At 34.5% G+C, this 27,188-nt stretch overlaps 1 protein-coding gene and 1 long non-coding RNA gene across 6 annotated transcripts; one reads left to right on the forward strand and one right to left on the reverse strand.

Annotated features, from left to right (window-relative positions):
- Nucleotides 1-240: 240 nt before the first annotated feature.
- On the reverse strand, nt 241-19,237 carry CEP20 (centrosomal protein 20). Of its 5 annotated transcripts, none has more exons than XM_074280623.1 (5): nt 19,078-19,237; nt 15,650-15,847; nt 13,407-13,491; nt 6,948-7,094; nt 241-2,017 (listed from the first exon to the last, which is right to left on the reverse strand). In XM_074280623.1, the coding sequence occupies exons 1-4, from the start codon at nt 19,103-19,105 to the stop codon at nt 6,995-6,997; spliced, it is 411 nt and encodes a 136-aa protein (XP_074136724.1). In that variant the 5' UTR covers nt 19,106-19,237; the 3' UTR covers nt 241-2,017; nt 6,948-6,994. The 5 variants fall into 5 exon arrangements, 3 of the variants coding, with proteins under 3 accessions (XP_074136724.1, XP_074136725.1, XP_074136726.1); XM_074280624.1 differs by having other exon boundaries at nt 6,952-7,094; nt 19,078-19,223; XR_012484549.1 differs by lacking the exon at nt 13,407-13,491 and having other exon boundaries at nt 6,952-7,094; nt 19,078-19,218.
- A 79-nt stretch (nt 19,238-19,316) lies between these two features.
- LOC141550225 (uncharacterized) lies at nt 19,317-24,748 on the forward strand. Its single transcript, XR_012484550.1, has 2 exons — nt 19,317-19,539; nt 24,068-24,748. It is a non-coding gene; the product is annotated as an uncharacterized LOC141550225 (long non-coding RNA).
- Nucleotides 24,749-27,188: the final 2,440 nt, after the last annotated feature.

The raw sequence follows: 27,188 nt of genomic DNA on the forward strand, positions 1-27,188 counted from the left end.
ATTTAACACATATTGGACTACCTGCCAGCTAGGGGAGGGGGTAAGGGAAAGGAGGGAAAAATTTGGAACAAAAGGTTATGCAAGGGTTAATGTTGGAAAAATTACCTATGCATATATGCTTTGTAAAAAGCTTTAATTAAAAAACAAATAAATAAACAAGGACTATGCTTGGTACCAATTATCTTCAACATAGTAATTTTAGTGGCTATGATTACAAAGGTTACACAAAGATTACAAAAATGTATTTTAATCTTATTTATTGAAAGAAATACTTCAATTATCAAATTCATCTTAGTATAAAAATTGTCACAAAACATTGCATCTGAAAGCATTAGGGTCTCTATGTGGCATACTTCTATTTAGTCTCCATTATGATATCCAAAATTACAGTACTTGATTTTGATTGAATCTACTCCTACATGATTGCAATTTCTGAGGTAAATTCACTGCAACATCCTTGAAGCTTGATGTTAATCTTCTGGGAAGAATCTAGACATTTATACTCCCACATAAAATACAATGGAATACATAATTGTAATCACATAATACACATTTCATTTTAAAATAGTAGATATTTCTCTTGTATCTTAATATGGCTTTATTCAATCATTCATACTTAAGTTCTTAATTGTACAGTAGGCTGATATACTTAAAATCTGATGATTTGTAAGATTATGGCTAATAGAAGCACTTTAAAAAAATTTAAGGGATCTGTTAAACCCCAAATATTAAACATTACCAATTATCATCAAATATAAAATCAGTGCACAACATTTTCAACTGGAAGGAGTCTTGTTTGAATGAATTAAGCCCTTACCAACAACCAAAATATCCAAAGATTTCCCATTAGGCTAAAATTTCTCTACAGTAAAGAGATATTGCAAAATTTTACTTTTATTACACTGCCCATAACTTTTGCTAGTCAGGCACGATATTTTGTAGCAATCGGATATATTCCATAGTCACTGGGAAAATATTAATTCGATATTAATCATGTAACTACTTTAATGAATATTAGAGAAAGCAAATTTTAGAAGAGCTAGCTTTGTGAGAAAATTTTATAATGCTTTCAATGTAATGCCAAATGAAGACTTCTAGATGTGAGTATCAGATAGGCACTTTGATATTTAATCCTTTAACTATACAATTAAGGACTACATTTAAAAAAAAAAAAAAAAAACTAAAGTTTTTTTTTTTAAAACACATCTTAGTATTTTAATCCAAAACCTGTTCTTTCATGCCTATAATTTTACATGTCCATATTACAAAATGGTCCTTTTATTTAATGAAAATTTAAAGAACCAGTTCTTTGTCCAACTTCTACATTAACCTTCCAACAAAAGAATTAACTTTTCTAAGGAGACTGCTAAACAATAAAAATTCGTATTCTAAGTCAATTTTAAAAACCTTTTAACTGTTGAAAGTTAAAAAAAAACTTCTTTACATTTCAGAAATTACTGATTAACTATAGTTTTTCTGATTTTAATATTACCTTTGCCTTTAATTTTGCTCTCTATGTATTTATATGTAAGTGTAGGTATTCTGAAGTACTTTTTCTATGGTACATAATTTTAATTGGAAGAGGAAATATAGTGAATGAAATATACTGGAAAAACACACAGCTATGTTCAACTATGTTTCCAATAGGCATGGGAAGGCAAGAGGGGTAAACTGGAGCAATTTTCATTTTCAACTAGTTTGGAGTCTCCTAAAATGTTGCCTAAAAGCAAAATACTTATCTTCCTCAAATCAAATTCAATAAGCTAGATGACAAAGTTAATCTTTATTCGTAAACATAGAACATGAAATGGCTAAATGTTTTAAAAATTACATTTCTACAAAATATACATATTATATAATGTTACATTATAACAATAAATAGCAATTTAATATACACATATGAAAATTAAAAGATGTATATTTGCACCAAATGAAAGCTATAATTTCTTCATAGTGTGAGAAACATGATGATCTTCTGTATTAATGCCCATTATCCACCATTTTTCTAAGTGATTATCTGAAATTTAAAATACATACAAAATTAATATTTAAACAGAATCAAAATTGACAAGTCAGTTTTCACTGAATTTTACTATTTCCTTTTCCATTTTATGAGTATTTATTTTCTCTTGATAATCACCTCACAACATGGAGGTCAGTGACCCTGAATTCTTGAAGACTAGGCAATTTGATCACTAACTCTGATATATATTGTTAAATTTAAAAGGGTGTGGCAACAGATAACTGCTCAAGGATCAGTCTGATTAAATTCAGAGATGTGTATTATCAAAAGAATGGGCACTAGGATATAAATCTGTGGCTGCAGCAAATCATGAAATGATCAATGAAGGTAAGGAAGAGTCAATAGTATCTGCAAAATGAGTATCTAATGAAATCACAGACCTTTTTAAGAATAAGAACTTTGTATAGTTTGGCACAAAATGTTCTTCCCATTGGTAATCACATCTTACCACAACTTTCCATATACTAGTAAAGAGTTGTATCACAATTTTAAACCCACTCATCTTAAGGAATAGTCTTTTATCTATATACTTAAGTACATAGGTATACACAAGACTATACTTGGGAAGTAAATCTAAAGAGAAATGTCACAAATTTTCTGTGATAACATTTTTAATCAGTATTCTGTGATGCCAGTTTCTCACTGAAAAAGATTTTCTGAATAAAATTTTCTTCTTCCACAGCACCCTCTTGTGGTAGGTAGAAAGATATATATTACCTGATAATTCTCATACTATTATCCCAAAAAAAAATTTACTGAGAATTTCCATAAGTTATAGTAAAATGTGTAAAAAAATCACTTTAAAATTTTCTGGAAATACAGAATATTTGACAACTATGCTCTAAAAATTATTAAAAACTCATACCAAAAATGAGTATTTTATTCACTACTGAATATTTTCTCTTCTGACAAATATAAAATGTGAATATTGTAATAGTGGTAAAATGTTGAGGATTAAAAGAGAAATAAAAGTAGTTAATACTTAATAATGTTCTTTCAAAGGTAATTAATAAGTAAACAAAATTTTACTGAAAAGCATCTTAAAATGCAATGAATTTTGAATAACAAAAAATAAAGTGCTCATTTTTGGTAGAATGAGAAAAATTAACAGAAATATATGTAAACTATTTAACATGTATTGGTCAACCTGCCATCTGGGGGGGGGGGAGGGGAAAAATTAGAACAAAAGGTTTGGCAATTGTCAATGTTATAAAATTACCCATGCATATATCTGGTAAAATAAAAACTATTAATAATTTTAAAAAAATCTATGTAAACTTAGAACAGACTTATAAAAAGGGGCATAATTTATTATAAAAGAATTTTAAAAGCAAGTTCAATTGTACAAGTCCCTTTATATTACTTGCTGATATCTTAAATTCCCAACTCCTGGAGTTATTATCTTACAAATACTTCATAACAACAAAATCTAACCATGGAAATAAAAGGTATGTAATCAATAAACAGGTTTTTTGTCTTCAAGATGGATAAGAGGGAAGCAGGATTCTTTAAATTTCCAAATTAAATTAAAGGCAGACCCATAAAGCTCAAATGTCTCTTTAAGAGATAATCTGGTTCAATTTCATTATTTTTCAATAGGGCTACAATTTGCCCAGGACTACAAACACATACCAATCTTGCCCTCTCCAGAAAAAGTGAGCTAGTAGTTCCACAATCTAAATCTTTTTGCTTACAAACTAGTATGTTCCATACAGTATGTTAGCTACAAGTTTAGAAGTCCAGTCCTGCTAATGAGTTCCATAAGATATTTTGAAACCTGAAATCAATTTTCTTTTTTGAGAAGGTATATAAAGTTCCAAAAGGTGAGGTTGCATAGAGGCCATGATGTTATAATTTATATTAGTAACATTTCATTCATTTTTCAATTCAATCTATTAAATTGGATGTATAAATCCTTCAGAAACAAAATAAATATAAAACAAAGTCCTATTGGTAAATTATGCTTTTGGAAGGGACAGGTGAGGGAAGAAAAACACATACTTCAAGTAACTTGTATAAAAAGGTCATAGTTAATTTAAGAAGCATGTCTTGATGACCAGGCAAAATATATTTTGAATTATACTTTATTCTCTGATGTCTATAATTTAGAAAGATCATAATCAGTGTTCTGTGATACATGAGTCTTCACATGCTTAATCAGTAAAAGTAGAGGTCAATGAGGGATATTAGAAAAACAAGATTTCGAGTCAGAGGATTTAAGTTCAAATCCTGATTCTGCTTTCTATGTGATGATAGTAGATAAGTCATATAAACCCTCTAATTTTCAAAAATCCTTATCTATAAAATAAAACGATCTCTAAAGTCCCTCCTATTTCTAAATCCTATGATGAATGCCTTCTTCATAAATCAGTAATGAATTTAAGAAATAGTGTAAGTCCAAATCTCTTGATAACAATTTATCTAACAAAATATATCCTATATCCAATAATATTAAGAATAATGTTTACAAATATCCATAATACCAGAAAAACTTTCTGAAAAGGATCGATGACTAAATGATCACAAAAACTCACTACAATCTTAAAATAATGACTTGTAATCCAGAAATCCCAAAATTAAGGTGGTTCCATTTTGCTCAGTCACATTTAAATGGGAATTATCATTATTGATTTAAATAACACCAGAAAGTAAATTTTAATTTATGAAAACTTAAAATGATAATATATAAAAGAGTAAGTGAAACCTAGGTGGGACTGTGAATATTCAACATTTGCTCTAGTCATGGAATCAATTTTCTCCTGGTACCCAAGTCTCAGTTTAAGGGCATAACATCTTAACATTTAAAAAGGAACTGAGCAGCTTTCTTTAGTTGAATATAATCAGAAGTTTCAAAGTATTAAATTTAAAAAAAGAGAGAGAGAGAGACATATGTAATTAAGGTTTTCCCCCTTGTTATAAAAATTAAAACACCATTGAAAATGGAAAAACTTTGGAATGAAATGGGAACAGTTATAAATATATGCTGTATATTCAATTAGATCTGCTGGAACCCATCCCTTTGCAGGATAGGTAGGGTATTCTATATATGCAGAGGATTCACATCCTATCCACACCCCCTAGAAAGAGTGGTTTACCCATATATATTTAGTTTAGCATCTTCTTTATTTTTATATGGAGGGGACAGAGAGCAATCAATGCCAAAAAGCTACTTCTTATTAATTCCCAAGAAAATTCTTTAATGGATTAAAGAGGCAGCTAAATGAACACTCAAAAAAAGAGAAAATTTCATTATAAAAAAGCCAACATACATTCTTTCAAGAATAAGCCCTATCAGACTAATTTTCTTTTCTTTTTGATAGGGTTTATAGCTGAAAATTTTTAAATTAAAAATTAAAGTAGATCAGAAAGTTTTATATAATTTTAATTAGATTTAAACAGAACATTTGATGAAGGATCTCATAATTTTTTTAATAAATGGAGAGAAGTGAGCTATACATTTACACTTAAGTGAATAACCAGACATAAATAAAATTCTTTATTAACTGATGCAATGTCAATTTGGCAGGAGGACTCCAGTGGAGTTTTCCAGAGACTGATGCTTGGCACTATACATGACTTGAATAAAAGCATAAATGGCATGCTGATCAAATTTGCAGATGAGACAAAATTAGGAATGATAGCCAGATGACAATGGATGGCAACCAGGATCCAAAAACAAAACAAAAAAACCCACTGTTAGAATACTGGAACTGACTCTATTAAAATGAAATTCAATAGGATAAATAGAAATTACTCAAGTATCAGCATAGGGAAGAATAGTTAAATAGCAGCCTGCTTTAAAAAAACAAAAAACAAAAAATTTGAGGGCTTCAGAGGCATTCTAAAGAACCTTTTTCCCCCCTCAACCTCACCCCAAAGGAAAGAAAACCTAAGTTTACTCCTTATACACCTTTTATTTACAATTAGATTTGTTAGTTGGTATGAAGTATATGTAAAATAATAAACAGCTCCAGGAGTTGGGAATTTAAAATGTCAGCAAGTAATATAAAGAGATTTGTATAATTCAACCTGCTTTTAAAATTGAAAAATTCTTCTATGATAAAATATACTTTTTTTCCCCAAACCTGTTCAATATGACAGATATAGCAGCTAAAAAAGCTAATGCAAGTTTGGGCCATATGAAGAGAGATTTAATTTCCAGGAATAAAGAAGGGATAGTGGTACTGTGCTCTGCCCCAATAAGATAGATCTGGCATATTTAGGGATGGTATCAATAAATTATATTGGAGGAAATCTAAGGAAAGGCAACTACAACGATAAAGGTTTTTAAGTCGGAGCCAGAAAAAGAAGTGAGGCTGTTTAATTGAAGAGAAGACACCTGATAGCTGTTTTCAAGGAAGTGAAGAACTGTCACAGAAAAGATGAATCTGACTTGCTCTGTATGGCACTGGAGGAAGGGAATCATAGAGACAAATTTAGGCTTGATTAGTAAAATATCATCCATGAGTAGAATGTGTTGTCCTGAGAGGTAGGAAATTACTCACCTTTCTCTGTATCCCTCCTACCTCACAATTGGGTGTTTTCAAGCAGAGGCTGAAAACTTTGTCAGGAGCTGCAAAAAATTTCTTTTGGGGTTATATGGCTACAGAGGTACTTTTCAACTTGAAGATTCTTTGGTAATACTAGAATTCAGCCTGCAACAAAGCTTTCGTCAGAATCTTTTATTTCTGGGAAGGAAGAACTTGAATCTCAGACTTTTGTTCACGATCATTTTCTCTCTGGGATTTCCTCAGTATAGCATTTTAGGGCTAGGAGATATAAATTCAACGATAGTGCAGCAATATTTGATACAAAACTAAATAAAGTTATATCCACAATGAAATATTCCAAGAAAAAAAATGATGCAACATTAAGAGAAATTAACATTCAATTAGTTAAAAAACATATTTTTTTAAAAACTTACACACATTTCATGGTTCGTTTTTTTAAACTAGGCTGCCTGCCCAGATTTCATCTTGGAAGCTGCAGTGAAGATCCTTTCATGAAAGTGGTTTGGATGCCATCTTTATTCGCATGTAAGAAATAAGAAATAATTCCATATAAAAGAGGCCTATTGTAGAGAGAAAATAAAAGCAGAAGATAAAGTATTAAAATGAGAAGAAAAAAGGTATTTGTGTAGGAAAAAAAAAGATGCAAAAATCTTATAAAACATTTTCTGACATAAATACCAACTGCTAATTTTTTTTAAATCCAAAGAAGTTAATTTAATTTTACTATACACCTTCAAACTTAGAAAATATTGTCAAACTATGAACAGACAATTCTCAGACAAAGAAATTGAAACTATTTCTAGCTATATGAAAAGATACTCCAAGTCATTATTAATCAGAGAAATGAAAATTAAGACAACTCTGAGATACCACTATACGTCTGTCAGATTGGCTAGAATGACAGGGAAAGACAATGAGGAATGTTGGAGGGAATGTGGGAAAACTGGGACACTGATACACTGTTGGTGGAATTGTGAATACATCCAGCCATTCTGGAGAATCATTTGGAACTATAATCAAAAAGTTATCTGATTGTGTATACCCTTTGACCCAGCAGTGTTACTACTGGGCTTATATCCCAAAGAGATCTTAAAGAAGGGAAAAGGGACTTGTATGTGCAAGAATGTTTGTGGCAGCCCTCTTTGTAGTGGCCAGAAACTGGAAACTGAGTGGATACCCATCAACTGGAGAATGGCTGAATAAATGGTGGTGTATAAATATTATTTTCTATAAGAAATAACCAGCAGGATGATTTCAGAAAGGCCTGGAGAGACTTACATGAACTGATGCTGAATGAAATGAGCAGGACCAGGAGATCATTATATACTTCAACAACAATACTGTATGATGATCAATTCTGATGGACATGGCCCTCTTCAACAATGAGATGAACCAAATTGGTTCCAATAGAGCAGTAATGAATTGAACCAGCTATACCCAGTGAAAGAACTCTGAGAAATGAGTATGAACTTTTGAATTTTTGATTTCCTTCACAGGTTAATGTACACTATTTTAAAGTCCGATTCTTTTTGTACAGCAAAATAACTATATGGACATGTATACAGATATTGTATTTAACTTATACTTTAACATATTTAACATGTATTGGTCAAACTGCCATCTGGGGGACAGAGTGGGGGGGAAGGAGGGGAAAAATTGGAACAAAAGGTTTTGCAATTGTCAATGCTGAAAAATTACCTATGCATATATCTTGTAAATAAAAAGCTATAATAATTAAAAAAGAAAATGTCATCCTGTCTGCCATCTAGGGGAGGAGGTGGAGGCAAGGAAGGGAAACATTGCAAACAGTGTTTGCAAGGGTCAATATTGAAAAATTACCCATGCATATGTTCTGTCAATAAAAAGCTATTAAAAAAAAAAAAAAAGAAAGAAAGAAAATATGTCATACAACTCCAAAAGCTTTAAGGGACCTCTGAAGACCACCTAAATTCATGTCAAAGATAAGGAAACAACTACTGGGGATAAGTGACCAAGTCAGGATCATATAACTTAAGGTAAAAATCAGGACTTGAACCCATGCTTCTGACCCCCTTTCCAGGATACTATTCTCCTTTCTGGATTCTATGATACTGTCCTTTCTTCTTTTTCCTTCCTGTATGACTTTTCTTCTTGGTCTCATCATCTGCAACGTGCTCCTTAACTGTGAGAATACACCAAAGCTTTATCCTACACCTTTTTATATTCTTTCTTCGTGAGCTTATCAGTTTCTATGAGTTTATTATTTCTACTAAATGATTCCTAGATCTATGTATCTAATTCTCATATATATCTTAAAATTCCAATTTTGTATTACCAACTGCCTCTGGACAGTCAGAAAAATATATCCTGTAGGCATTTCAAATGTCCAAAACAGAACTCATTATCTCTGACTACCACCTTTCCATAACTCTCTCCAAACCCTAACCCCTTGTTCCAAAATAGTCAAGGGTACAAGTATACCTCCAAGAGCCCAAGTTTACAACTCTGGAGTTATATTCAACTCCTTAATTTTCCCTATCTTAGACATACAAGCATTTGCCCAATCTTGTCAATTGTACCTCCAAATATCATTCTCATGTATACCTCCTTCTGTCTACTCACATAGCCACCATTTTATTTCAAACACTTGAGACCTCTAAGACTATTGAAATAGCTTCATAATTGGTCTCCCCACCTCAAACTCTGCCCTTTCCACTTACTTACTGACTTACTGCCAAAGTCATATTCCTAAGGCACAGGTCTGGCTGTTTCTCCCCTCCTTAAACTCTAGCACTTCTCCATTAACTCTAGTTATTTTTGGGGTGGCAAGGAATTAGAAATTGAGTGGACGCCCATCAATTGGGAAATGGCTGAATTTCATAGTATACCTAAGGCTGATTTCAGAAAAGCGTGGACAACTTATATGAACTCATGTTAAGTGAAGTGAGCAGAACCAAGATAACAATAACAGTACGATTATGTGATGATCAACTACGATAGATTTAGCTTTTCTCAGCAATGCAGAAATGCCATCTGCATCCGGAGAGAGAACTAAAGAGATTGAATGCATATTAAAGCATACTATTTTCACTTTTTTTTTTTGGTTTGCTTTTCTTTTTCATGGTTTTTCCCATTTGTTCTGATTTTTCTTTCACAACATGACTAATATGGAAATATATTTTAAATGATTGTACATGTATAACCTATATCAAGTTGCTTGCTGTCTTAGGGAGAGGGGAAGTAAAGGAGGAAGAAAGAAAAAAATTTGGAATTTAAAATCTTACATAAATGAATGTTGAAAGCTACTATAATTACATGTAATTGGAAAAAATAAAATACTATTGAGAAAAAAATTTTTTTAAGATTCTCTTTAAAAGATCAAGTACAAATTTCTGTTTGAGAGTATCCAAAAAACACGAGATTACAATAATGGGGTAAAAATAACAAGAAAAATTTAAGTGGGAAAAATGAATCCACAGTGTGATAATGAAGCCAATGCAATTTTAAGTTTTATTACAGAAGTGAAATGTTCAGAGCAAGGAAAACCACATTTGGAACTGTGTCTAACTTGGGGTGCCATATTTTAAAAGAATACTGACAAACAGAAATATTTAAAGGAGGGCAACCATGATGATGAAGGGACTCAGAACAATGCCATATATAGGACAGATCTAAGAATGTTTAGTCTGGGAAAGAAAGCTTGCCAAAAATATGATAAATATCTTCAATTAGCTGAAACATTAGGGGAAGAAGGATTAAACTTCTCTTGCTTGGCCTCAAAGAACAGAGCAAGGACTAAATGGATATGTTACAGGGAGATTTTAGCTCATATGAGAAAAACTTTTCCTTCCAAAATAATCCCAATAGACTTTGGATACAAAATGCCATCTGCACCCAGAAAAAAGAACTAAGGAGACTGAATGTAAATCAACACATACTATATTCTCTTCTTCTTCTTTTTTTTTTAATCTCTCTGATGGTTTTTCCCTTTTGCTTGATTTTTCTCTTCTCAACATAATTCATAAAGTAATGTATATTAAAAATAAATACTGGGGGAGGGAAGGGAACTTTTCCTCACAATTAGGGCTAACTAAAATTACAAGAAACTACATTATCAGATAAGGTATTAGTAATATCAGTAAAGATCTTCAAGCAAAGGTCTTAAGGATCATTTGTTAAGGATATATTGCAGGATAATGTATGCAGCCCATAATAATCTCTAAGATAGGGACAGCTAGGTAGCACAGTGGATAAGAGCACCAGCCCAGAAGTTAGGAGAACCAAAGTTCAAATCTAACCTCAGGCACTTAACACTTCCTAGCTATGTGACCCTGAGAGCAAGTCATTTAACTCCAACTGCCTCAGCAAAAAAACAAAAACAATTTCTACAATGGCCCAAACAAGACTATAATACAATTAAAATATAACCAGATTAAAATGTAAATTTAACAAAACAAAAAACACATTTAAAAATTAAGTCAACATGGACTTAATAAGGACCTTGAAGGGATCCTTATGTGTGGTTTAGTTTCTTTTCGAATTTTATGCCACAGATGTAGAGGGTTTTCATGATCTGAACAAGGAGTGACAAGAGGAAGCTAACAATGGCATGAACAACTGGATCTAGTGGACTCAGATTGATTCCTAGCTTAGCTTCTTACTACTTATATGGCCTTAAGAAGCTCCATTCTTTCATCTATAAAAAAAGAGTGAGTTGACTAGATCAACCCACTTCTTAAACATTTTTTACTCATGACCCCTTTTTGTTCAAGAAAATTTTTATGCGACTCCAAGTATATATTTATAAAATAAGTACTAAATCAAACATTTACTTATATTAAGTCATAATTTCATGACCTCCACATATATTTACGACATCTCATAGGGGGCTGCAAACTACAATATAAGAAGCTAGAAAACATCTACCAACTTTTAACTGTAAATCTAGGATTCTATGATCTTTGAGTTCTCTACTAAATCTGTCATATACTTTTTCAATAACAAGATTATATCTAAGTTTTAAATTGATATTCCTAAAACTATTTTATTACTCATGTAAAATAGTAACTCTAAAATTTCAACATAATTTTAACTAGAGTCTGATCCAAAAATACTATTTTTTTCAAAACAAGCAAAAACATTTAGTTTTAATATCTAGGGCAAAGACAACTTCCTCCTCATTCTGTTATAACTAGTGATTCCACTTGTTTGAAACATCAAAGTATGCTATCATAATTCATTTGGTCATCTAAACATAGAATAGATTAAAAACATTAAGCAAAATAAAATTTGTTTCAAATACCAGCTCTGCAATTTATTAACTGGGTAACTTTAGCCAAATAACTTCACCTTCTGCATGTTTTCTCATCTGTAAAATGAGAGGCGCTTTACTAGATGATCAGAGATTATTAATCTGTAGTCCATGAACATTGTTATTCTTTGTAATCCTTAGTATTTTATAAATTTAAAAATCTTATTCTGAGGAAGGTTTCACTAGATTGCCAAAGGGATTCAGGAGACACAAAGGGTTAAGGAATTCTTATACCAGATTGTTTTTAAGCTCTGATTACATGATGCCATCCTAAATCAACTAATTCAAAAGGAAAATGATTTTATGCTAATTGTGCTAGCTTGGAGAAATTTTTAAAAGTTATCTCAAACCTTCCTTCACACAAGTCTGAAAACGTTATTCTTTTGCTTAACTTGATATACTAAAAAGTCATTCAACTTTAAAATTATGGATTCAAGGAAAATTTTATTTGCTTATTTTTGCTCTAAATTTGCTCACAAATTTCTACTTTTTAGCTATTTGCTGCTAATCTAAGATGATAAATTTTCATGATGCTATTATGTTACCTGTTTGATATTTCTTACTAAAAGAAAATCATAAATATTAAAACAAGCCTCTTTTAATGTATCTTCAATATATCATACACACCAAAGTAGATAAAACTAGAAATGTACGTGTTACACACTCAAGTTAGACATCAATGTATTAACAGACCAGAAAGAGCATTCAAAGCTCGTCTTTTATTAAACATAACCTCCTAAATAATTTCTTGAACTATTATTTCAAATATCACATCCAGCAATCAGTTTTAATTTTAAAAATAATTCTAGGTTTAAATTGTAAAAAATAAATACAATACTTATTTAAATTGAATTATACTGTAATCCTAAAAATTATAGCTTAGAAAATTCCACACAACATAAAATAATTAAAATAAAGTTTTTTAAAGTAGCAACAAAAGATATATAGCACTGTACCTGAGATAAGTCAGTATCTACAACTAAGCAATAAAGGTATAATAACATCTTATTATGCCATTTGTCATGAAAAAATTAAATAGTACTGAACTGTAGGTCTTCATTTACTTGGCACAAAAATTATTGGAAGAGAGGCCCTTGAAAACTTATGAACGAACAAAACTTAACCAAAGGGTTATTTCTGGACAAGAAAACAAATAGAAACATTTGGTAATTTGCTTCACATTGTTTTTCCAACCCTCCTTTCTTCATTCATTCAACTATAAATATTTACTTTATGCCTATCATATGCAAGAAACTGTGCTAGGTATCTACTATAGGGATATAAACAGTAAGATAATGTCTCTGAACTCAAAGGGCTTTTTTCCAGGCAACCACTAAATGGTCACAAGAATTTCAGCTAGATTTACTGGAGCAGGCCTAAAAAAAACCATTTGCAAAAAATATTTGGCTCTGCAAATTGCCTTTCAAGAAAATCTGGTCTGCCATAAGAGCCCAAAATTATTCATTTTACAAACTGATTTACAAACATCTTCTACTGTTAGCTGAAATACAAAATAATAAACTGCTTGCTTATACACATACAGATGTGAAGAAAATAAAATAAACAAATAAAAACTTCTTACACTGATTTTGCATTTGAGTCTTCATATATATTTAACTCCTTAATGAGAAATTGTCTCTCCAATGGCATTATTGGTTGACCAGATTCTGAAAAAGTAAAACTTTATGAAATCCTCAGATACCATAAAACATAACTATAATCCTGTAAAGAGTTGTATTTTTTATGTTTTATAAGTCATGTATATGAAACACCCTATAATATGTAATCAGCCAAACAGTCTATTTTCTAAGAGGATGATCAATAGAAGAGATCAGAAATCAGATCTGGATACTAATATTCTCCCAAAAATATTTTTAAAAGACTCATTAAAAAACATGGCTAAACTTTAGGATTATATAACTTCACCAACATTATTACAGGTTGTAATTTCTCTTACATTAATTACAAGGTAAAAACTCATCAAAACCAGATAGACAAATTTTCAAAACTGGAGAGTGGTAAAAAAAAAAAGTTAATGCTTTCTTCAATATAGGATGAATAGAAAAAGTAGCATCAAAGCCCATGTTATCAGTGAGTCTAATTATTCTTTAAGGAACAGTAAACTGACAAAGTCTTTCTCCAATCCCAATAAGTATATATCCTTATATCTTTGAAGAGTACTATTTTTAAAATGATAAATGGTCTTGAATTATAAAATATAGTCACCACATTTAATTTATTTAACTTCAGGCTAGTTGTTGTTAACTGTTATGTCTGACCCATCCCATATGGGGTTTTTTAGGCAAAACGTTTGTCATTTCCTTTTCCAGCTCATTTTACAGATGAAGAAACTAAAGCAAATAGGGTTAAGTGACCCATCACACAGTTACTGAGTATATGAGGTCACAATGGGACTCAGGTCTTCCTGACTCCGGGACTGGCTCTCTACCCATTTCACTTCCTAGCTTTCCTTCAAGCTCATTAAGCTCCTTTAATTCTTTAGTTTCTTCATTTCATTCCCTCACTTAAAGTGAATGTTCAGCAAATGTTAAAAGCTAATAAATGATAATGATAATCTGATCTCTTGTATAGACACAAATAATCACAGAATATGTGTGCCTCCTCTCTCCCCTAGATATAACATTCTGTGCTCTGCTTTTTCTAATTAAAATGTCTACTTCACTCTGATCTCTCAAATAAAAAGATGTCATGTTATTCTACTTCGCAGAACTTTAGAAATCTAAATTTTCCACATATATGTCAGTAAACTAGAGTATTAATGGAAAAATTTCAGTTAATACTTAAGAGCTTCAAAATACTGTACTATTACCTACTTAATACAGCAGAAATGAGAAGAGTAGAAATAAAGGCTTGAGCAAAATTTTAAAATATACAGTCAAAAAATTTTAATAATTTGTACTATACTTAAATTATCTATAATTTTAATATGATTTCTTCCAACTATAATATTTATAATCCACTTCAGACAAGGGTCTTTGAGAATTAGAGTCTTTAAACTTAGCCAGACTGGATTTTGGCTGAAAAATTTAAGAGAATTCTCTAGCTTTGAAGGATCTGTAGCTTTAAAAATTAATGTTGAGTACATTCTAATAATATTTTTATCTTTAAAGTTCTATATTTCAAGAATTATATTACTATCTAATTATCACAAGAATAAGGCTTCTCCATAGATTAAAAAACAAGAATTTCATTTATTAACAAAAAGGAAACTATACATATACCAAGACTGCTTCATTTACAAAGTGAAGCAAGGACCAGAAGAACATTGTAACAGACAGTAACAGCAATGTTGGAATGATGATCTACTCTGAAAGACTTGACTACTCTTGACCAGTAAGTATAATGATCCAAGACAATTTCATAGGACTTTCTATCCATCTCCATATAATTTCTATCCATCTCCAGAGAGACAACTCTTAAAGTAAGAAGATTATGTATGAACTCAGTTTATGTTTTACACTTGGGGAGGTGGAGCAATATGGCTAATTTGGAAGTGTTTTACATGATTTCATATGTATAATTTATATCAAACTGCTTGCCTTCTCAGAGGTGGAAGGAAGAGAGAATCTGGAACTCAGTTTTTAAAAGAATGCTAAAAGAAAAGTACTTCATTTATCAAAGTTGTTTTCTAGCAATCTGATAAAAGTTATGAGATTTTGGCTAGGCTTTGGAAAGAAATCAATAGACTATTTCAAGTCTCAATTATCTATTATCTTTGTAATAAAACTGGATTACCAAGCTAAATAGCTTTCAAAAGACTGAAGAAAAGAATGATGAATCATTTAATAAACAATCCACACTTACCAGCAGTAAGGACAGATGCTGAATACTTATATTTGTTGAATTCCAAATACTCCCGAATTAATTCATTAATTAAGAGGTTTTCATGAGATAGGGGTGGAGGTTTTTCACCTTGATCATCTAGGGCATTAAAAACTTCAGCTCTGATCTTTGCTCTTAACTGGCCCAGTACACCCCTTTTTTCCAGTGTATCCTTCAAAACTAGTAAACAAGATATAACATTTTAGTGCAAGAATTTCAAGTGAAATTACTGATCATTCTTATATGTACTGTTATTGAGCAACTGGGGTAACAGATGCAACTGGGGACACTGATCAAAGAAAATGAATTTTAAAGCATTATAAACAAAGCAATAAATAGCTTCAGAAAAAGTCTAGGGGCTTCTTCTGAACACCCTCATGGACCCTCCAGACCCAGTAGTAGCCTATTTCCCCATTTACAAATACTTAGCAAATAATTGTTTAAGGGACCATAGATTTCCATCTCCATTTCTCCCTAGTGTTCTTTTAAGCTCAATTAGCCACTTTCCAAGGATAACTCATATGATATATAGAAATTAAACATTTATAAACTATATGGTGCCTTTTTTTTTTTTTTTACTTGTTTTGGACAGCAGGAAATACTTGCAACAGAAATTTGCCTGTAAAGTTTGGACACTAACATTTCCATACAGTTACTTTAGAATTAAAAGTTAATGGCTTGGGGGCCGCTAGGTGGCACAGTGGATAGAGCACCAGCCTTGAATTCAGGAGGACCCGAGAACTCGGGCCTCAGACACTTAACACTTCCTAGCTGTGTGACCCTGGGCAAGTCACTTAACCCCAGCCTCAGGGAAAAAAAAAAGTTAATGAGCTTTTTTCTACATGATGCTAAATCTCTCAGTTATCTGTATATGTAAATATAGCTGCAAAACTAGCAATCTATGCACTTATTAATTAACAAGTATTTACTGAGTACCCATGCTATATTTTATTTCTTTTTCACTTGCTACATATAGAATGCTACCCAGTCAAGGTGGGGAAAAAATTGCAAGACATGATTCCTTCAGAGAAGTTAAAGGACCAAATAATAGATTTATGGAATCTAATCTTTGGAAGGAGTCATAAACATCATCTAATCTCAGGACTTAAGAGGTGAAAATAAGTACATAAGGTCGCACAAGTACTTAGAAGCAGAGCCTAGTCTCCTGAAGCCCTCCCATGTTTCCATAACATCAATGACAGGGGATAATATCAACACAGACATAAAACACTACAAAAATGGGAGGTATTGTTATTATGATAATCTAAGTTGAGCCACATCAGGCAAAATGGATGGTGAACAAAATCTTTGGCCATTAGTTTTACTGGTTATAGTCTTTTTTATGACTCCTTTTGGGGTTTTCTTGGCAGATACTGAAGCAGTTTGCCATTTCCTTCTCCAGCTCATTTTACAGGTGAGGAGCTATGACAAACAGGTTTTTCACCTTGATCATGTAGGGCACTAAGAACTTCAGCGCTGATCTTTGTTCTTAAGTGGCCCAGTACACCCCTTTTTCCCAGCGTATCCTTTAAAACTTGTGAATAAGATATAACATTTTAGTGCAAGAATTTCAAGTGAAATCACTGATTATTCTTATATATATTGTTGTACACTGTTATTGAACAACTTGGGACACAGATCAAAGAAAATTAATTTTAAAGCATTATCAACAAAGCACCACTCTTTACCCTTGGTCACAGGGTCACTGGACAGCATTTGACAGGTTACCTCCTGGCTCTATTCACAACTTAAATTCAAATCCAACCTCAGGTACTACTTGTGTGACCCTGGGCAAGTCCCTTACTCCTGTTAGCAGCCGGACTAGTCAAGTGGCCTAAGGCAATTCCCTAGAGCTTTCTAAGCCTCAGGTTTCCCGTAAGACCTCTCATCAGCTTAATAGTGAGAACTGAATAAAATAAGTGTTAGGGTTTTTTTTTTTTAAGTTACGATTTATGGGGCAGCTAGGTGGCGCAGTGGATAGAGCACCAGCCTTGAATTCAGGAGGACCGGAGTTCAAATCTAGTCTCAGACACTTAATACTTCCTAGCTGTGTGACCCTGGGCAAGTCACTTAATCCCAATTGCCACAGCAAAAAATAAATAAATAAAATAAAGTTACGATTTCTAATATTAGATATTTAATAGCTAAAGGCTGCAGTAATAACCTTTAAAACAGTCAATAACATTTAGAGTCTAATTATAGGCCAAACACTCTGGGGCTATAAAGGCAAAAGACAATCCTTCCTCTGCGGATTTTCACAATCTACAGGAGACAACCACCTCGTACAGATGCTGAGCAATATAAGCTAATAAACGATCAGAATAAAAAAGTAACCCGCTGCTCGTGGAGGAAGGCAGGATTTTGGCTGGGAGACTTTGTACTCTTTGGAAATGTCTATATAAGAGAAGCTCTAGTTGCCTCATGAAGCAACAAGATTCTGTACCTGGAATGTCCCAGGCAGGACCCCAACTCAATCCTAAAATCTCCCAAGCCCGGGGAGGTGCTGGGGAGGGGATGAAATTAAAGAGCCCAAAGACCAAGGATCAATCCCTTAACTTCTCCTGGGCTTAAGCATACTCTACACCTCAAACTTTTTAAATAGGGGCCAGTTCACTGTTCCTTAGACTGTGGAGGGCCGGACTATAGAAACCTCACTGTCTCCGCCCCTCAGCCCATTTGCCATAACCGCGGGCCCATAAACGTCCTCAGCGGCTCTAGTTAGAGAACCCCTGCTCTAAGTAGGTAGGCAGTCCGAAAGCTACAGCGCTGGACCATGGAGTCAGGAAGACTAATCCAGTCACTTAGAACAATGCCTGGCAGAGAGACGAGGGAGCAATAAATGGAGGTTCACTAGTCAAGTGTCCCAGAGCCATTCCCTGCAGTATCAGGAGAGGTGGGGGTGGGGGAGATGAGTATTGGGATGCGGTGTTGGAGTCTAAGCGAGGTTTGGGATCGGAGAAAGGCTCGGACTTGCACGCCCCTTCTCCCTCCCCCCTCCCCAAGGGTCTAGTAGACTGGGCAACAACTGCGGCTTTTGCCTCTTAGTACTGCCAGCGCTGGGATGGGCCCGTCTTTACAAAATCTAAAACGAGAAGGAAAAACGGTAGCCTTCTGGCCAATTGTGAACAGTCATTTATTAGCACCTACTCCGTACCAAGTTCTGGGCTAGGCGCTGGAAATGCAGAAAGTAACCAGGTAAACCAAGCTTGGCTCCAGGAGTTTACCCTTTAACGGGGATTACAAAGCCCTCCGTAGGCCACGCTCGAGGCCGAGGCCCAGGCCTGGCTTACCCGCTCCTTTGTCCCGACTCCCTCCCGGCCCATCCCAGCTCGCAGGCCGGTCCGCAACCTCTCTGCTCCATCTACATCCCAGACTGAACTGCCTAGGCTGCGTGCCAGCTCCTCAGCTACCTGCTTTGAGTTCCGAGACCGTCGCCATTTTCCAACGGCCGCCCGAGGAAAAAAAGAAAGGTTGGTCCGGGCTAGGCTGGGCTGGGCTGGGCTGGGCTTCGGCAGTGCGCCTGCGCAGTGCTCCGCCCCGCCCTTCAGCGGCCGCTCGTCACGCCCCGCGTTATCTCCCGGCTCTAAAGCTAAAGGGAGGATTTGCGCAGGTGCTTTGCCCGGGGGCCAATTGGGTGGCTCTGTGGGCGAGGCCTGGGACCCGGAAAACTGCCTTGTCTGATTTCGGGAGGACGCGGTCTAAGTTCCTCCTCAAAGTGGAGGGGCTCGGGTGGGCTGTGGTAGTGATCGTTAGAGAAAACATCCAAACCCATAAAATCCCCGCCCTAGACGAGTGTTTGAATGTGCGGGACAAATCAGAGAGGAAAGAACTCGGCAATGAACAGTTTCTGGCGGGAAACATCCAGTTGTGAGGTGATAAAGACGGAGCAGTGAGAATGCGGGAGAAGGGGTAAATCCAAACGATGCTTAAAAAAAATTAAAAACCTGGTGACATTACAGATAATAATATGAATAAATTCAAGGAGTAAAAATAACAGTACCTGACAATTAACATAGTGCTCTAAGATTTGCAAAGTTCCATTCTCAAATTTATGAATGAAAATTACCATGAAAATTATTTCATTTATATAGGTAAAAAATCTATGTCATTATCTTCAGAAATTACAGAACTCATAGTTATCAAATTGGCTAATACAACAAAAAAGGAAAACGTATTTTGGAGGGAATGTCGGGAAAACTGGAATACTGATGCATTATTGGTGGAGTTGTGAACTGATCATACACATACCCTTTGACCCAACAATACCAATGCTAGGTCTGTATCACAAGAATATATATATATATTTTAAGGGGGGAGAGAACCTATTTGTACAAAAATATTTATATGTGCTGGCTAAAAATTGGAAATGGAAGGGATGCCCGTCAATTGGGGAATGGCTGAACAAGTTATGATATGTACAAGCAAGATGATTTCAGAAAAACCTGGACTCGTGAACCGATGGATGGTGAAGTGAACAGAACCCGAACATTGTACTAATAACAACAGTATTGTGTAATGAAGAGTTTTGAATGGCATTCTCAGCAATACAGTGAGCAATACAATCCCAAAGGACTAATAATAAAGCATACCACTTTGAGAGAAAGAACTGACATTGTTTGAACACAGAGGTTAACATGCTATTTTTCATTTTCTTTCTTTCATCGCTTCCCCTGCCCAGTCTTCTTGTACAAAATAGGCAATATGGAAATGTTTTGCATGATTGCCCATACATAACCTATATCTGATTGCTTATTATCTCAGGGAAGGGGCGAAAAAAAAAAGAGGGAAGGAGAAATAAAATTTGGAACTCAAAACTTTTTTTCAATGTTTAAAAATTGTCTTAGCATGTATTTAGGGGAAAAAATATATTTTTAAGAAAATCAAAATCATAAATTTAGAAATAGAAAGGATTTTCGAGACCATTTTGTTCAAACCCCTAATTTTATACTTGAGGAGAGTTAAGACCCAGAGAGGGGAAATGACTTACCTAAGCCCACACAGCTAGTAAGAATTTCAACACTGACAAGGGAAAGAACCTATTCCCCATAATAAAATTATATTCCCTGCTCCTGAAAATGTTTAGCAGATTCTCTTCTGAGGAATGAGCATTCAATTCCCTACTTATAGAAAATAGATTAAGGCATTATTAAAATTATTGTTTCATGTCTCTAGAATCAAAGTGGGGCAGAAACTGCAGGTCATTTGAGTTCAAAAGAGTAAGGATTCATTGAGAATTAAAATGAGTCATCTGTTAAACAGCCGCAGCTGGAGAAAAAAAGGAACCTTCCTTATCTTCCAACCCTCCTAAAGGTAGAATTTTACAAAATGGAGAGAGACACCTACTTTATGGAACTACCTCCCTTATCATATTGGGACTTTTTTTTTTTAAACCCTATTACTTGTCTACACATAAGACATCTGTTGTGACCACATTAGTACCCTGGATATCTTAGAATCAGCCGGAGTCAGGATAAGCAAAAGTCTTTATTCTTGGTATTTTGGGGTGGCTGTCAAAGGAATAGATATATAGGAATCTCCATATCTCCTTCCTCTCTCTCCACCGCCCAAGAATGATCCTCCTCCTCCTCCTCCTCCTCCTCCTCCTCCTCCTCCTCCAACTGTTGATCTCTCCTCCCTTCTCTTACCACACCCACAGAAGGAGCCAGCATAGAGTTGAGTAGGGTCATCCTCCAAACATGTTAATAGAGAATTGTCCAATTGATAATTAGCCTCGAGTGCTAGATTTGCATCTAGGTTAAGTACATCTGCTCAGTTCTAGCCCTTTGCAATCTGCATGCTACTGGAATCTGAGCACCAAGTCCAAATTGTTGATTGAAGATAAATTTTGGAGAAAATTATATTTTTACAGACCTTAGAAACAGGTACAAAGGTTCTTATGCCAGGAGAATGCATATAATACTTATTTGAAAGCCAACTGTTGCCTTTAAGTATTTGAAGCCTATCTTATGGAAGAGGATTTGGACTTGATTGGCTTGGCCCCTGAGGGCATAAATGGGAAGAGAAGTGAAGGCAGATTTCATCTCAAGGAAATACTTCATAACAATTGTACCTGTTCTAATAAAGGAATGGATAACCTAGGCTGGAGGATAGTGGATTTCCATTCATTTGAGGTCTAGGAGCAAGTCTAGATGATCACTTCTCAGTAATAAAAGGGATGGAATTTTTCTTTAAATATGAGTTATGAACAAAAGGTTTGGCAGTTGTCAATGTTGTAAAATTACCCATGCATATATCTGGTAAATAAAAACTATTAAAATATAAAAAATATATATATGTATATATACAATGAGGTGATTTAAGCCCATGTCAATAGACTCTCTGTATCCACAAAAAAGAACTATGGGAATTGAATGTAGATCACAACAGGATTTTTTTTGTTTGCTTACTTTTTTTTTCTCTTTTCATATGATTTTTCTTGTGTAGCATGGTAAATGTAGAAATATATTTAGAAGAATTGCATATTTAACCTATATTAGATTACTTGCTATGTAGGGGAAGGGGGTGGAGGGAAGAAAGGGAGAAAAATTTGGAACACAATGTTTTACGTGTGAATTTTAAAAATTATCTTTGCATGTATTTTGAAAATAAAAAGCTATTACTAAAAAAAATAAAACTAGGTTAATAATAGCATCTATCTCCCAGGGTTGTTGTAAGAATAAAATTAGATAATATTTCTATAGCACTTTGCAAGTCTTAGAGCACTATATAAATATTAACTCTACTATTTTTAGAAAGGGGAATAGGGATGGACTAAGCAAATGTTTTTAAGAAAGACATTTTCTTAATGCTTTTTAAATAAACCCCTGTTTCCATCATATAGAAGTAATTTTCAATCTTACTATTCTGGGAGGGAAAGCAAGCCCCATACCAAGCTCTTTAAATGCTAACCTTGGTGAATGATCTCAAGGAAGATACAGACACAGCTCACTGAAGCAGTTGCAAATTTGATGCCCATAACTGGGATTTTAAGTGTCCTAGGTAGAGGACTAATTCCCTAATGATAAGGAACCAAACCTGAGAGGCAGTCAGTCTAGTAGATTCAAAATGTCTCTAGTTAAAAAGGGTTCATTTGCTTCAGGTTCTCTTATGAATAAGTCCCACCAATGCAACCAATATTAGCAGGAAAGCAAAAAGCTTTGAAACAACTTTTACAGCAAGTATTTCAGATAAAAGCCTCATTTCTCAAATATATGGAGAACTGAGTCAAATTTATAAGAATAAAAGTCATTCCCCAAGGGATAAAGGGCCAAAAGATATGAAAAGGCAGTTTTCAGATGAAGAAATTAAAACTATCAAAGTCATATAAAAAGTACTCTAAATGACTATTTATTAGAGAAATGCAAATTAAAAACACCTCTAAAGTATTACCTCAAACCTATCTAATATGAAAGAATATGACTGAAAAGGAAAATGATAAATGTTGAAGAAGACGTAGGAAAATTGGGACACTAATGCTTTATTGGTGGAGTTGTGAACTGATCCAACCATTCTGGAGAACAGTTTGGAAGTATGCAATAAGGACAGTCAATCTGTACATGTCCTTTGATCCAGCAATTCCATAGACCTAGGTCTTTATCTCAAAGAGATAAAATAAAGGGGGGGGGACATCCACATGAGCAAAAATATTTATAGCAGCTCTTTTTCTGGTGGCAAAGAATTGGAAATTGAGGAAATGCCCATCAATTAGGGAATAGCTGTGATATATTAATGGAATGGAATATGATTATATTATAAAAAATGATGAAAAGGGGGGCAGCTAGATGGCGCATTGGATAGAGTGCAGGCCCTGAAGTCAGGAGGACCTGAGTTCAAATTCAACCTCAGACTCTTAATGCATCCCAGCTGTGTGACTCTGGGCAAGTCATGTAACCTCAATTGCCTCAGCAAAGAAATGATGAAAAGAAGAACAAAAAGGAAGGAGGGAGGAAAGAAAGGCTTTATATACTTATCATACGTATCATACGTATGCTTTAAAAATATATATTTTTTTTATTTTAAAAATATTTTTTTCAGATTGCTGAGCATTTCCAAGATATCTTGGGGTTTACTGCCTAGATTTCTTTCTGCCTTAAATCAAAACCAATCTGCTTCTTACAGGCTACCAAAGGTTCCAGGCATTGTGTGGGTCATAATTAAGTCAGAGTGAATGCAAATAGCATCATTTCTGTTTTGGCCAGAAATCCTCGGGTTCTTCCTCTCCCAGATTTATTTATAGAAAGGATGAAAGATATGGAGGATAATTCATTCCCTTTTTTTTTTTTTTTGGACTAGGTGAAAGAGGCCATTCTTTGTCTCAATAGCTACCTAGCCTTATCACTGAATGAGTGTGAACTCAGTCACACTGAGACCAGATAAAAGTCTTACTCTTACTTCATCTAGGGTCATCTCAAGTCATCTGAATGGAATCAGAAGGCTCTAGAGAAGAAAGTTAGGCTGGTGACCTTTGCACAGTCTTCCCTTATTTAAATCCAGTTTATTTGCATATCATGGACTCACTTTTCCTGATGTCATGGTCCTTTTTGAGAAAGAAGGACCAATAACAAGAAATGATGAGAAAGTGGATTTCAGAAAAATCTGGAAAGACTTTCATGAGCTGATGCTGTGTGAAGTGAGCAGAACCAGCAGAACATTATATACAGAAACAGCTACATTATGTGATGACCAACAAAGATAGATTCAGCAAAGACAATTGACAATATCCAGAGAAAGAACTATGGAATCTGAATGCAGACCAAAACATACTATTTTCAATTTTTTTCTTGTTTTTTTCCCCTTTGTTCTTTTTTTCTTTCTTTCTTTCTTTCTTTCTTTCTTTCTTTCTTTCTTTCTTTCTTTCTTTCTTTTTTTTTTTTTTAACAACATAACTAATGTGGAAATATGTTTAACATTATTGTACATGTATAATCCATATCAGATTGCTTGCTCTCTTGGGGAAGAGGGAGGGAAGGAAGGGTAGAAGAAGAATTTGGATTTAAAATCTTACATTAAAAAAAAGAATGTTAAAAACTATATTTATATGTATTGAAAAAAATACCATTTACTAAAATAATAATAATTGGCTATATCTGTACTGCTATCTTCTTACTGCAGCTTTTCACCCATTTCTGTTTGATACCACTCTACCTCAAGATCTACCCCTCTTGCCTTATGATCAGTCTTTTTAAAAAGTCACCTGACTGAATCAACTATGCCCCTAACCTGAACCTTACAAGTAACCTTCCTTACCTGTTTTCTCCTCCTGGGGTGCCCCCCACCACCATTCTTTTGCACACTATGACCTCAAAACACTTTATCCCTGACTGCCAGGCTTCAGCCCCTCTCTAACCACACTTTCCTCCCTTCCCACATTTACCCTTAACCAGTTCTTCTCTATGTGTCCTCTGCTCTGCTACTTATTGTGCCATCTATTCTATAGTAGGCTCATACCTGGCCAACCCCAGCCCTTCATTATTCCCATTTCTGCTTGGTTTGTTAGCTCATTAGCAGAAGCTGAAGTACATCTGGAAACCAAATTGACTGAGATTCTAAGACAAATTTGTTATCTAATCTCAACCAGGTCCTTAGCTCAACAATGTAATCCTTTTATTCCTCTCTAAATGATTCCATAGAGGTTGCTCCAAACTTTTTCTTCTTTTCCCAAACATCCCACACTGTCCTCCCTTCCCCATCTTTCTTATTTTACTGAGAAAATAGAAGCAACGGATAGTAAGCTGCCTCTCTTCCTCTTCTCCATAATGTAAAATAACTATCTCCTGCACAATTCTGCTCTTCCTTTAATCTTCAGTCTCTTTCTTAATTTTCAGGATCTCCCTATTTATTTCTTTTTTCCCTGTAACCTCTTACTAGGCTCTACCACCCACTTAAATTATTGTATTATATTGTTTGACTTCTCAGAAAAAGTCTATTTTCCTATGTCTCATTTCTCAACTGTTTGCAACATGGCTTTAAAACTTTCAATTGAAACTGTTCCTTCTTACTTGTCAGCTGTGACCTTTTAATTGCCAAATCTGATAGCTTCTTTGTATTGCTTCTTTTTTGCTTTTTTGCAGCATTTTGATGGGGTTGATCATTTTTTCTGCCCAAATAGTCTTGTTCAGGGGTTCTCAAACTATGGCCAGCGGACCAGATGCAGCCGGCTGAGGACATTTATGAGGCCCGCCAGGTTATGGAAAATGGACTGAGGGGCGGAGACAGAGTGTGAACTTTTGTTTTTACTATAGTCTGGCCCTCCAGCAGTCTGAAGGACAGTAAACTGGCCCCCTATTTAAAAAGTTTAAGGACTACTGGCTCTTGTCTTTTTTTTGGTTCTCAAGACGTTGCTCTCTCTTATTTCTCCTCTTAATTAATGGCTCCTTTTCTTCTCAAGGAGCTTCTCATGCTCCTTTTCTGGTTTATCTTCTGTAGATCGGGATGCCCAAGTTCCATCTGGGGTCTTTTTTGATTCTCTTTTTATAGTCTCTCATTAGGGATCATTTCAGTTACCCTGGATTTAATAAAATTACCCTGTAATTTTAGTGCAGAAAATTCACAACTATAGAGATAGTCAACCCTAGTTTCTCTTTTGAGTTCTAATCAAATATAAGCAACTGCCTATAGAGGCTGGAACAATGGAAAAGTATACTTGAAACAAGGATACTTACAGCAGGGTGTTTACTCTGTGTGATTGATGAGATAATGGTTCTCTAATTCACTTATACCTAGTACTTAGTATGGTGACGTAATGTTTCTACAGTTAGCACATACTCAGTGATGTAATTTTACTAAGGTTTTTAAGGTCTGAGAAGACTGGGGAGAGAGAGAGAGAGTATGAGTGTGTGAGCTTGAGCTCAGACTCCAGACTCAACTCTATCCCCTGACCATCCTCTCAGTGACTCTCCTATTAAGTCCAAGGCTCGTCCAGAGATCTATCTAGATAGAGAAAGCTAGTCCAGACATTACAACTGCCTATTGGATATTTCAAACTGTAAGTCCTATAGGTATCTCAAAACCAAGATATTTAACTCATTTGCCTTTCCCTTCATACTACCTTCCCTATTCAAGATAATCATCATCCTTCCAGTCATCTAGGTTGGCAATCTTGTTGTTATTCTTATCTCCTCACTCTCCCATATTCTATATATACAATCAGTTGTCAAATCTTGTTATTTTCATCTCCATAATGTCTCTCCTTCCTTTCTGTCTCCTTCTTTCTAGTCACACCACCCATATCAGGCCTTCATAACTTCTTTTTTGTACTCTTATCATTATAAGAGTTGGTCTCTCTGACTAGTCTCTTCACTTTCTGAAATGTTCTGGTTACCTTTCTGGAAGTCTCAGGACCAGCCTTGATCTCAGCAGAATAATCACTACAAGAATAGTCAGGGATGAAGTCCAAAGTCTTTATTATCTCCTTCACAGGCTGTCTCCTTCACCTGGGGTTGGGCTGGACCTTCAGATGAGCCTTGGTATTAGTGGAGGAATGCATTCTTCCAGAGGCTGGTCAAGTCTTCTCTCTCAAGGT

Source organism: Sminthopsis crassicaudata, chromosome 1, assembly GCF_048593235.1.
Source record: "Sminthopsis crassicaudata isolate SCR6 chromosome 1, ASM4859323v1, whole genome shotgun sequence".
NCBI lineage: Eukaryota > Metazoa > Chordata > Mammalia > Dasyuromorphia > Dasyuridae > Sminthopsis > Sminthopsis crassicaudata.

What these genes read in the sequence shown, in the direction of transcription:
- CEP20 (XM_074280623.1), bottom strand. Translation starts at nt 19,105, where the DNA reads ATGGCGACGGTCTCGGAACTCAAAGCAG. An exon ending in AGCATCTGTCCTTACTGCTG is followed by an intron (nt 13,492 to 15,649) that starts GTAAGTGTGGAT and finishes TTACTTTTTCAG; the next exon opens with AATCTGGTCAACCAATAATG. An exon ending in GACTCAAATGCAAAATCAGT is followed by an intron (nt 7,095 to 13,406) that starts GTAAGAAGTTTT and finishes TCTCTACAATAG; the next exon opens with GCCTCTTTTATATGGAATTA.